Source organism: Moschus berezovskii, chromosome 19 (genome assembly GCF_049115385.1).
Source record: "Moschus berezovskii isolate FMDL1 chromosome 19, NW_MosBer_1.0, whole genome shotgun sequence".
Classification (NCBI taxonomy): domain Eukaryota; kingdom Metazoa; phylum Chordata; class Mammalia; order Artiodactyla; family Moschidae; genus Moschus; species Moschus berezovskii.
The window spans coordinates 73,683,379-73,696,048 of NC_142478.1; the positions used below are offsets into that span (position 1 = coordinate 73,683,379).

General features: G+C 46.4%; 1 protein-coding gene across 2 annotated transcripts in view; it reads left to right on the plus strand.

Moving 5' to 3' along the window:
• SLC5A1 (solute carrier family 5 member 1) overlaps positions 1 to 10,346 on the plus strand; it is a 49,744-nt gene extending 39,398 nt beyond the window's left edge. For both annotated transcript variants that reach the window (XM_055405246.2, XM_055405248.2), the window contains 5 exons: positions 1,107 to 1,257; positions 3,997 to 4,165; positions 5,215 to 5,430; positions 7,155 to 7,260; positions 9,692 to 10,346. In XM_055405246.2, the coding sequence (XP_055261221.1) occupies positions 1,107 to 1,257; positions 3,997 to 4,165; positions 5,215 to 5,430; positions 7,155 to 7,260; positions 9,692 to 9,915 (866 nt within the window). In that variant the 3' untranslated portion in view covers positions 9,916 to 10,346. The remainder of the gene's footprint in view (positions 1 to 1,106; positions 1,258 to 3,996; positions 4,166 to 5,214; positions 5,431 to 7,154; positions 7,261 to 9,691) is intronic.
• Positions 10,347 to 12,670: the final 2,324 nt, after the last annotated feature.

Consider the following 12,670-nt stretch of genomic DNA (forward strand, 5'->3'; position numbering starts at 1 on the left):
GCATTCAGCGTTATTGATCACTCCTCTTTCTTGAGTTATTCCCTCCTCTTGGATTCTATAACACTATCCTCTCCTGTTTTCTCCTCATCCTTTTCAGCTATTCCTTTAAAATCTCATTTGCGGATTCAGCCTTCTTCACTCAGCTGGTAAATATTACCCCACCAACCCCTCACCAGAGCCTGTCAGTGTTACCTCCTTGTGTTCACCTACCTCCTCTGTTGTCTCCATCAGGCTACTCTGATATGCCATTATCTGTTTCCGGGACTGCTGTAAAATTATGCTCAACAAATATTTGTTGAGTGAATAAATGAATCTGAGCCTGAGAAGAGGTGATACAGAAAGGAGAGAGCTGCATCTCAGCTTATCGATTAACTGGGGAATCACTCTGAGCGAAGGGCAGAACGAAGCCTTGAAGCCCTGCAGACTAATCCTTTGAAATGGACATTTTATTCTATTACTGAAAAATGAGAGAGTTGGATGATCTTTGTAGCTCTGATAGTCTGTAGTCTACATGATAGACTCTCAAGAGGAACCATTAAAAACCCTCCCAACAAAAGACAAAATGATCAGAATAGGCAACCTTTATTTTGCTTCTTGTTAGGCTGTAGATTAAAACAAAGCTATAAAATTATTTACAGATACAATACCTAGAGGATGATAGAATAGTTTTCCAAAACTCTTATTAGATATATGAAAATATTTTCTCCCATTCTATGGCTGTCTTTTCACTTTCTTGAAGCCTCATCTTTTGAATTCTAGTTTAAATATTTCTCCATTATCATTAATCTTTCAGATGGAAGACCTTATAGAAGCTCAGATGGAAAAACACACACACACACACACTACCATCACTATCACTACCACCGGCAACCACTGGAAAGCATTTACTGCATGTATCCTTTGTCCCTAGCTCTGTGTCGACTGCTGTGGACTTCCAATATAATTTGAAGACGCAGTCCATCCTCAAAATGTCTAATCTCTCTGGAGTGATAAATCAAATAATATGGCATGGTGTCAGAAGGCAAAAACCCTTGAGTTGTCACACTTTTCAAGCACAAAAGAGCTGAAATGCTGCATGTACCACTCAGAACCTCCTTTTCTTCCAGGACTGCGAGGCCTGATGCTGTCAGTCATGCTGGCCTCTCTCATGAGCTCCCTGACCTCCATCTTCAACAGCGCCAGCACCCTCTTCACCATGGACATCTACACCAAGATCCGGAAGAAAGCATCTGAGAAAGAGCTCATGATCGCAGGAAGGTAGTGCAGCTCCCCCTGTCAAGCCCTTTGAAAACCTGAATCACCAGAGAGGTTCCCTCAAGATGCGGAAGGCTGGTAGATGCTGGGTAGAATGACAGTAACCACCGTGGCAAATTATATTGCTCTCAGTGGCCTGTAACTTTAAATCCAAGATCATTAAAACAGTGTCCCTCTGGAACATGAAACGACATCAGAGATCATTTAATCTGGGGCATGAAACAACATCAGGGATCATTAATCTAACCTCAGCTTATCAGTGAACAAAATGAGGTCTGTCGTACCTAAATAAGGAAGTCTGGACAGCAGCAGAGCCAGGACTGGAGCCCACAGGCAACTGAGCCCTTGTCTGGGCCCTGTTTACCATCCCACAGTGTTTTCCTCAGGCCTGCACATTGCAGTTCTCCTCTCTGGATGTCTGTTATGCCCAGGGGCCCCCAACGCCTTGACCCTTTGCTAGCATTTTACAGGACCATTGTGAGGCTCAGGTGACACTATGCTTGTGAATGTGCTCTGTACAGTCTAAAACACCATACTCTCTGCGCACTTGTTATTGTCAAGTGGGCTAAGGGACTCAGTAGGATACTGGACACAGTAAGTATGGATCTGTGGGCCAGGTGTGCCCATTATCTCAGTTATCTGTGGAGCAGAGGCTTTGGGTAGAGGACCAGCAGAATCTCTGCTGTGTCTCTCTGTGGGGCGAAGGCAGGCCAATCCCCTCAGGGCAGGTGAAAAAGTCCCTGGGATGTCTGTCCAGGGAAAGTTTCCCAGGGAGTTCTGCCACCTCCTACGTCTCATGAGCAAGATTGGGGCAAAGAAAGGAAAGAAACATGACAGGCCACTCGCAGGCGATGAGACACCTGGCACCCAGGGGAGGTCAGACTGGGCCAGAGTCCGCCCTCTGCTTTACAGGAAACAGCATGGTACCCTGACAGGGTTTCCCCCTGAAAGATGTTTAGTGGCATTCTCTGCTATGTATGAGACTCAAGATGCAACATGGAAAGAAAATCATTTTGTTGCTTTGCTCAGGGCTGGATCTCTTGGCCCTGAGATTGTGTTGTGGCTCACAATTTTTGTGCATCCGATGATTGCTGCTCTGGGGTTTGTCCCTGTCTTCAATAAGCTTTCAGTTACAAGAAACAGTTCTGCACTGTGCTGTGGTGCCTGTAAGAGCAATCACAGGCTCAGAGAAGGGAGAGATGAGTGTACTAGTCAGTAGCTGAGCAAGGCTCCCGGAGGAGGGAGACCCCAAGCTATGTCTAAATGGCGGATAGGATCTGAATAAATGTGAGGCAATGGGAGGGGTACTTTAGAAGGAGAAATATGTGAGCAAAAACACTACTTTGTGAAGGTTAGCTTAAGACTCTTCTGCCTTAAATTCAAGAGATAAGAGAACCACCGCCTTCTTTCTAATTAAATCGAGAGGTTAAAAGGAACCCTCCCATCTTTCCCAGGGGATTCAGTGGTAAAGAATCTCTCTACTAATGCAGAAATTCCAGGACACTCAGGTCTGAACCCTGGGTCAGGAAGATCCACTGGAGGAGGAAATGGCAACCCACTCTAGTATTCTTCCCTGGAAAATCTCAAGGGCAGAGGAACCTGGCAGGCTACAGTCTATGGGGTTGCGAAGAGTCATATATAACTGAGCACACATCCCACCTTTTCAGGACTTGAAGTGAAACTCAAAAGGAGGAGAGCTAGGGATTCCCTGGTGGCTCAGATAGTAAAGAGTCTTCCTTCCTGCAGTGTGGGAGACCTGAGTTCAAGCCCTGGGTTGGGAAGATCCCCTGGAGAAGAAAATGGCAACTCACTCCAGTATTCTTGCCTGGAAAATCCCATGGATGGAGGAGCCTGGTGGGCTACAGTTCATAGGGTCACGAAGAGTTGGACACAACTGATAGACTTCACTTTAACTTTAAGAGAATTCCCAGGTGGTCCTGTGGTTAGGATTCTGTGTTCTCACTGCCAAGGGTGCAAGTTCAATCCCTGTTTGGGAAACTGAGATCCCATAAGTCACGAGGCATGGCCAGAAAAAAAAAAAAGGAGACTGGCTCCGAAGTCCACACCTTTGTTCCTAAACTCCACTGCCTCTCAAAGTGGATTCTTTCCTGGTCTTCTTTACCATCGAAAATCAAGTGCATTTTACTTATAGGCAAAGAAGATTTTCCTGAAAGAGCAGTGCTATGTGCTTAGTCGCTCAGTCACGTCCGACTCTTTGTGGCCCCATGGACTGTAGCCCACCAGGCTCCTCTGTCCATGGGGATTCTCCAAGCAAGAATACTGGAGTGAGTTGCCATGCCCTCCTCCAGGGGATCTTCCCAACCCAGGGATCGAACCCACATTTCCCACAGTGCAGGTGGATTCTTTACTGCCTGAACCACAAGGGGAGCCCCTGAAGGAGCAGAATACAGAAGAAAAGAGTCTCAGTGAATTTGCTAATTATTTTTCCCTGCTCTGGTCATATAAACCTTTCTATCTATCTATCGCTATTGTTGCTGTTGCTCAGTCCCTCAGCCACGTCTGACTCTTTGCGACCCCGTGGACTGTAGCCCTCCAGGCTCCTCTGTACGTGGGATTTCCCAGGCAAGAGTGCTGGAGAGTGTTGCCATTTCATTCTCCAGGGGGTCTTCCCGATCTAGGGGTTGAACCTGAGTCTCCTGTATAGCAGGTAGTTTCTCTGTCTATCTATAACTACTCCAGTGGAGCCATTTGTTGACACCCTGCTGTGGGGCTTGATTTCAGGCTGTTCATGCTGGTGCTGATCGGCGTCAGCATCGCCTGGGTGCCCATCGTGCAGTCGGCACAAGGTGGACAGCTCTTCGACTACATCCAGTCCATCACCAGTTACTTGGGACCGCCCATCGCAGCAGTCTTCCTGCTTGCTATTTTCTGCAAGAGAGTCAATGAGCCGGTAGGTATCACAAATGTCTAGAAAAGTCATTCGGGCACAGAAATTCCCATCTGGATTTGTATATTCTCTGGGAGGAATTCTACTTCCAGAGATCTTGAGCAGGAATGAAGGTGCTGGTGAGGGTTCATATGGAGAATCCTCCAGGAACCTTGGGGCTCTCCTCCTTGCTGCAGGTTCTAAATTAGTTCCCAAGTAATGGTGTGTGTTTTCCATCTACTCTGGGTGACTCTGACTGTGTGGCACTCTCTGGGAAGCTTGTAGCCCCTGGGTGAACAGCTCCATAGGAAGTGCTAGCACAGGCTACCTCCTGGGTTCTGAAGGGGCCTAGGTTTTCCAGCCAGCACTTCTCGGGGCCCAGTGAAGGACCAAGAAGTGATACTCCAACCAGATAGGGATAAGGGTGAGGGGACTTTGGATCTATAAAAGAGGATGATGGAAAAGTTCCTTTCTCCTCTTCCTCTAAGAGACCCAATTTCTTTCCCATGTCTTCAAGGAATACAGATTAGCTCACAAGTAATTGTGTTATAACTGAATGTACCTAAATCTGGAGTCTGATGGTAATAGTAGCTACAGGTAGAGAAATTCAAAGTATTTTTAAAGTTAAAGGGATTTTTTTGGCACTGAGAACTTGGGTGCTGTTCTAACCAAGGGCTTCCCAGGTAGCTCAGTGGTAAAGAATACACCTGCCAGTGCAGAAGATGTAGGAGACACAGGTACAATCCCTCCATTGGGAAGATCTCCTGGAGGAGGAAAATGGCAACCCAATCTAGTACTCTTGCCTGGAAAATCCCACGGACAGAGGAGCCTGGCAGGACATGACTGAGCAACTAAGCACACGCAAATACCAAGTCAAGTTCCTAAAAGGTGGTAAACAGAGCCACTGAAGGCCTGACATAACATTCCTAGTCATATTCTGAACTCCAGCGTTCCTGTTTCAGATGGCCTGGAGCTCGTATTTCTCTCACGGTTATTCTTTCGTCTCTGTCCCCCAATGAATTCACAGCTGTTTCCCAAGTACAGTGTTCATTAACCAGGCTTTTCTTTCACAGGGAGCCTTTTGGGGATTGATCATAGGATTTTTGGTCGGGGTGTCCCGTATGATTACCGAGTTTGCCTATGGAACCGGGAGCTGCATGGAGCCCAGCAACTGCCCCACGATTATCTGTGGCGTGCACTACTTGTACTTTGCCATCATCCTCTTTGTCATTACTATCATCGTCATCCTGGCCGTCTCCCTCTTCACCAAGCCCATTGCAGATGTGCATGTGAGTGTCCGTGTAGGAGACTGTCCTGCCCTGGTTTCATGCTCGTGCTGCAGCACTCAACTTGATTGCTTCGGCTCAGTTAGAGGTCTCTTACTCTCATGACTAAAACAGACTATCCTTGTCTTTGGTGTCACGTAAAAGGACACATGGGCTTCCCAGGTGGGCAGAGGTAAAGAATCCACCTGCAATGCAGGAGACCTGGGTTCGATCCCTGTGTCGGGAAGATGCCCCAGAGGAGGAAATAGCAACCCACTCCAGTATTCTTGCCTGGGAAATTTTATGGACAGAGGAGTTTGATGGACTACAGTCCATGATGTTGCAGAGTCAGACATGACTTAGCAACTCAGCGTGCACAGAAGGACAGGAAAGGAGCATGCACAGAAAAACAGGACAGGAAACATGGTTTGCCAGCATAGCAGTGTCAAGAGTGTCTTCAGCAGGCCACATTTCAGTCCAAGGGACTGTTTTCTGGATCCTGCTGCCCGAGTGATGGCTCAGGTACAAGAGATCACATGGGCAGACACAGGGTTACCCCAGCTTGGATGCTTATGTCCCAGATAGGAATGCATATTTCTTATAATAGTCTCTAGGTCATAGCTTCCAAAGGTCCCAGCAAGGGACATACTAGTTGTAAAAATCACCACGTTGAGAGAGATCTGAAGCATGATCTACTCTTTATTTTTTTTCCCAATGAAGCCTCCAAACGGTTGCCCTTGAAATTTAAGAAATTTCAAGCAGTATCAAAGTCTAATTGATTCAAGACTTCAAAGATGACAAGTACTCTTCTTTAGCTCTAGATGTTGCCCTTGGTTTAGGGAATGTTTGCAGCCCTCCCAGTGCAGATGAAGATTACCAATTATGGGTCACTTTTTACCATAAGCAGTGAAGTCTGGTAACCCAGCACAGCTAGCATTCTACCCTTTTCAGGTTTCCAGGGAACAGAGCTAGAGAGTTAACCCAAGATCACATTTGTCTGAAGAGAAAGAGAAAGGGTTTTGTTGGTCCCTTTCTCATGCATACACAAAAATAGGGATCCCTAACAGACCTTTAACCTCACTGCCAAATTTTCAAAACTGTGACCAACCTAATGTCAAACAAAGATTGCTTTTATAGCAGCAGAACTGCCATCACGGTTATTGGTCGAATCTGTCACAGACTCTCTTTATGTTGTATTAATTGCTTCTTGATGCCTCAGTTTTGAAAGTATTGTAGCCCCAAACACATTTAGTTCCATGCTTCTTGAAATAAAGTAGTTTCCGGCTTCTGGTTTCATGTCAGTAGAAAGTACAACTCCAACTCTTCCTATTCTAACTGGCTCATGAGTCTATAATTAATATGGTACAAAAATCTGATCTCTTACACTGCTGGTCTGGATAAATGGGTGCCTGGCCTTATTTCCTAGCATGAGTGCTAAAAGGAACAAATTCATTTATCATATGTAACAAGAGATCATTCATTCAAAACATTTCTATGCTCATGACAGTCTCTTAGCCTCTGAATATGCCCACATCCTAGGGGATGGTATGTGCATGTGTATGAGTTGTGTTCATGTTCCCAACATATTTAGAGGTAGTGCTGTGGATGAGAGCTGTTATCCGTGTTGTTGATGGCGTTGAGAGCCACATTCCTTGTACTTTCTCGACACGCATCTCTTTGTTCTCTCAACTTCTTGGCCCAGGACACTACTTGGATCTTCCTGCTAACCTGTTCTGCTTTCTCCACAGCTCTACCGCCTGTGCTGGAGCCTGCGTAACAGCAAAGAGGAGCGAATTGACCTGGATGCAGAAGATGAGGATATTCAAGATGCCCGGGAGGATGCCTTAGAAATAGGTGATTTGTGGCTCAGAGCCTATCCCCAAGTTACTCCTCCAACCACAAGACCACCTTCCTGAAGCCTTCACCAAGTGCCTTCAAAGCTCAGATCTCTCTTCTGGAGGGGAGTGAGGAGTGGGGTATGGAGTGGGATGGATAAGTGGGTTTTGGGCAGTTCACTCAAGGCCTTGTCAAGGGGAGGAGGGGGACGCAGAATCATCCCAGCTCCTCCCTTTTGGTTTACAGTGCTCAGTGAGTGAGCACAGGTGAGATACCCACCACCCTGACTTGGTTTGGGGCTTGGCTAGGGACAAGGGAAGACACTAGCCTATGAACTGAAGGCGGTTGGAACCAAAGCTATGGTCAGTTCCAGTGATATCAGGGGCATGAGGTAGAGGCTCTCAGGGTCTTGTGTCTTGCTGGCTTACGCAAGTTTAAAAGATCAGATTTCCCTGCAAGTCCACTAAGATAATGCTTATTGTTGTTTGTTGTTCAGTCGCTAAGTTGTTTCTGACTCTTTGCGACCCCGTGGATTGCAGCCCACAAGGCTTCCCTGTCCTTCACTCTCTCCTGGAGTTTGCTCAAACTCATGTCCATTGAGTTGGTGATGCCATCCAATCATTTCGTCATCTGCCACCCTCTTCTCTTTTTGCCTTCAATCTTTCCCAGCATCAGGGTCTTTCCAATAAATCAGCTCTTCATATCAGGTGGCCAAAGGATTGGAGTTTCAGCTTCAGCACAAGTCCTTCCACTGAATATTCAGGGTTGATTTTATTTAGGATTGACTGGCTTGATCTCCTTGCTGTCCAAGGGACTCTTGAGAGTCTTCTCTGGCACTACCATTTGGAAGCATCAATTCTTCAGAGCTCTAAGATAATACTTAGTCAATGCTTAGAGACTTATCCTGATCATGGAGCAAAGTTTTCCTCACTTTCTGTGTCAGAGCTTTTCCTCCCTACGTGGGAGGGGTGCACACTTGGAGGATGGTCGTGGTGATGTGTGCTGTGCAGAGGTGTGGGAGCACAAGGTCATGTGTGATTTACTGATACTGGGCTGGAGAGGGGACGGCAGTGGTCTCTGACCATGGTGCTGAAAACACAGGGGGGTTGATTTCATATCTGCTGCTGCTGCTCCTATGTCGCTTCAGTCGTGTCCGACTCTGTGCAACCCCATCTTAGACGGCAGCCCACCAGGCTCCCCTGTCCCTGGGATTCTCCAGGCAAGAACACTGGAGTGGGTTGCCATTTCCTTCTCCAATGCATGAAAGTGAAAAGTGAAAGTGAAGTCGCTCAGTCGTGTCAGACCCTCAGCGACCCCTTGGACTGTAGCCTTCCAGGCTCCCCCGTCCATAGGATTCTCCAGGCAAGAGTGCTGGAGTGGGGGGCCATTGCCTTCTCCGGATTTCATATCTAGAGAGTCACAAACCTGGGATTCTAACCCAGGTCTGCTCACCTTCAATGCCGCACCTGGGCCCAGAGGACAGAATTAGTTCCCTTGGAGGGCGTCCACGTTTAGCAGCAAGGTCAGTTGAATGGTTTGGCTCAGCAGGATCAGATCTTAAGCCCCAGAAGTGTTGCTCACTTGCTGCCCTGGATCAGGGACTGAACAGACCAATCCTTGCCCCACATGGCTGGATCTGTTGTGAAGCCTTGGGATTTCCAGGTGCAGTCAATACACTCTTGAGTCATGCCAAACTCATTGCTTTCAGTGATGTAGCAAACAGATATGGGTTTCTCTGGTTGAGAGGTGGGTTTTCCACATTCTTCACATGTCACAGTCCCCCAGTCAACGGTTAACATTTCTCTCTCATAAGCTATTATTTCTTGTTTGATTCTGAGTGTCCTAAATCAAAATGTATTTCCTTTGGGCCCAACAGAGGTAAAATATACCACCACAGTATATTATGTAGAATCCAACTATTAACATCATCTTATAATTAATTACATTTATTCGAACCTTAATCTGTACCTTGTACTGCAAGGAGATCCAACCAGTCCATTCTAAGGGAGATCGATCCTGGGTGTTCATTGGAAGGACTGATGCTAAAGCTGAAACTGCAATACTTTGGCCACCTCATGCGACGAGTTGACTCACTGGAAAAGACTCTGATGCTGGGAAAGGTTGGGGGCGGGAGGAGAAGGGGATGACTGAGAATGAGATGGCTGGATGGCATCACCGACTCTGTGGACATGAGTTTGAGTGAACTCCGGGAGTTGGTGATGGACAGGGAGGCCTGGCGTGCTGTGATTCATGGGGTCGCGGAGAGTCGGACACGACTGAGCGACTGAACTGAACTGAACTGAATCTGTACCATTCTTATTCCTGCAAACAAGAAAATTGGGAGTTGTGTGCAAAGTGGCAGATGTGTCATGGCCTGATCTCTCCTCTGGAAATCTTTTCTAGTGCCCCCTGCCTCTGTATCCAACAGTTCTTTTATTCCTTTCCCCAGACACAGAAGCTTCTGAGGAGAAAAAAGGATGCTTCAGGCGGGCCTATGACATGTTCTGTGGCCTGGACCAGCAGAAAGGCCCCAAAATGACGAAGGAAGAGGAGGCAGCCATGAAGCTGAAGATGACAGACACCTCTGAGAAGCGTTTGTGGCGGATGGTAGTGAACATCAATGGCATCATTCTGGTGGCCGTGGCTGTCTTCTGCCACGCCTACTTTGCCTGAGTCCTGCTTTCTGCTGCAGGCTGTGCTTGTGGAGGCTGGAGTCTTCACTCTGTCTCTCTTTGGTCCCATTCCATGGTGTTGAAGGGACACCAGCCAGTTGTAAACTCTGCCCTGCCGATAAATATGTACATTTGTAATTACAGGCTAGCTGGAGAAAAATCACTGATTTGCTGTTAACTTATGTATTTGAGGCCAGTGTAGTACAGTCATCTGTACATATCAGAGCTGCAGAAGGAAATCCCACTCAGTCCAGTGTCTAGGAAAAGGCAGACTAAAATACAGAAGCCTCATGATGTCTGATGCAAGTTTTTCTCAGGTAGATTCAGCATGTTAACATTGTTTGTGATCCTTAAATACTGCTTAAAGAGTTGTGGTCCCCTGGTTACTCCCACTTTCTCTATTTAACCTCCCCCCCTCATTTTTTTTTTTTTTTGAAAGAAAGCATGAAATCCTACCTCGTGAAATCCTTGTCAAGTTTTCCTGGCACAAGAAAAATCAACCTGATAAATTGATGAACACACTGAAGCTGAGGATGGGAGCTTGATGGGGTCTGTGTCCTGGGCGTTTGCTCTTTGAAGGAGAGGCCTGGACATGGCAGTGGCAGTGGCAGTGAGAGGGGTCCAGGCACCAGCCTCGGGCCGGGGGGAAAGCAGATAATCTTGAGTCAAGGGGATTTTCTGGCTTTCTTGAAAGTGTTCGTTGTCAGTTCCTTGTGTTTGAGATTTCATTTATTTTGGCATTCCCTGTGCCTGGACTGTCTTAGCCACTCAGTAGTTTGTGGACTGAATGGATGACATGTGTATTTGTTAATAAATATTTGTTTTCTTTTTGGGCTTCCCTGGTGGCTTAGATGATAAATAGTCTGCCTGTAGTGTGGGAGACCTAGGTTTGATCCCTGGGTCGGGAAGCTCCCCTGGAGAAGGAAATGGTGACCCACTCCAGTATTCTTGCCTGGAGAACCCATGGACAGAGGAGCCTGGCAGGCTACAGTCCATGGGGTCGCAAAGAGTTGGACATGACTGACTGACTTCACTTTTCTTTTTGGTTAACCTTGTGGCTGCACAGAGTACCCTCTCTGGTGACTGTAATGAATCGGGGTGCATTTTCCAGAAGCTCCACTTCCTGTGGTGCTGCTGTAACTTCTTCTGTGGGGGCTTAGTAACTGATTCTGTGTCACGTGATGAGCAAACGTGCCTCTGGAGGCACTTGTCCTCTCAGAGCAGCTGCACTCTCCTGAAACACCGACACTTTTAGCCCAAGATCCTCCTCCCTATGAGTTCAGGTGGCCACGGCTCCGTTTCCTTATTTGTCTTGCTTGGTGATCATCCATTGAACACGGTTAGAGTGGGCGGTCTCTGTTCCAGCTGGTAGTGGTCAACGTTTTTATTTTCTGTTGTACCTCTTTCCTAAGGAGAAATCTTAAAAACTAAATTTGATTAATCCTTTTAGTTCCACCTGTGAAATCTTAATCATCCTGTGGAAGTCATGATGTTTGCATTGACTGATTTGAGGCTAGCTTAGCAAGTAGGTGGGATCTGAGGTTCTGTGGAGCAGCTGAGAGTTGTTCCTGGGGTGTGAAAATGGTTCAACAGGTAAAGAATGGCTTGTTCTTATGAAAGGAAAAGAAGATATTTGATGTGCCCTCATATTCCCCTTAAGCCAGGCAGAGAAGAGGGAAAAGTGGAGAATTTCGCATGGCTAGTGTTACTCATAATACTCAGCTTTGTGGGGAGTTTGTGATATATTTGAGCTCAGAGAGGATAAAGAATGATGACTGAAAGTTGGTGGATGGAGCAGGCATTAAGTATCTAGATTTGTCCTAGATTCTGTTTCTGACCTTGCCAATGATTCACTGTGTATATTGTGGTAAATTATTTTTTTCTCAATTGTGTATTTTTCTCTTTGAAAAAATGAGGACCTTGGTGCTTATAGCATATACCTACCTCCTCTAGGTGTGACGAAGTCACTTTGAAAAGTGGATGAGTGAAAAGAGGATGGCATCTTTCTTATGTACATGAAGAATGCCAACAGATGTTATATTAAACTGCAATGGCAAGCCACTCCAGTACTCTTGCCTAGAAAATCCCATGGACGGAGGAGCCTGGTAGGCTGCAGTCCATGGGGTCGCTACAAGTCAGACATGACTGAGCAACTTCACTTTCACTTTTCACTTTCACACATTGGAGAAGGAAATGGCAACCCACTCCAGTGTTCTTGCCTGGAGAATCCCAGGGACGGGGGAGCCTGGTGGGTTTCCGTCTATGGGGTCACACAGAGTCGGACACGACTGAAGTGACTTAGCAGCAGCAGCAGTCCTTTTCATTAAAATTTATTACTTTGGTAAAAAAAAATAAAAACATTGAAAAGCCATAGCATCTTGATTTCCTGTTTTCTAGCCATTCTAAACAAACACTGACCATGTCTGTGGTGAGAATTACTAGGCACAAGATATGGATTAGGAAGCAGAGCCAGGAAAGTTGAGAGTGGAATCTAGCAACTTGAACACGTTAACTACATGTAGCAAAGTTTGGAGAGGATTTCAACTTCAAAAGCTCTAGTAAAGACGAGGTAAGTAACTCTATCTTCAATGCACAAGTGAGAACCACTTGGGTAACCAGGGCCCAGTAAGTGATGAATTGTACTAGAATTATGTCAGGGATGCAGGAAAGAGATGTTTCTTTCCTCAGAGGGAAGACATGTGCTATGGGGCAGAGTGATTGCTCATTAATGTTAGTTTATAGAACTGAAAAACCAT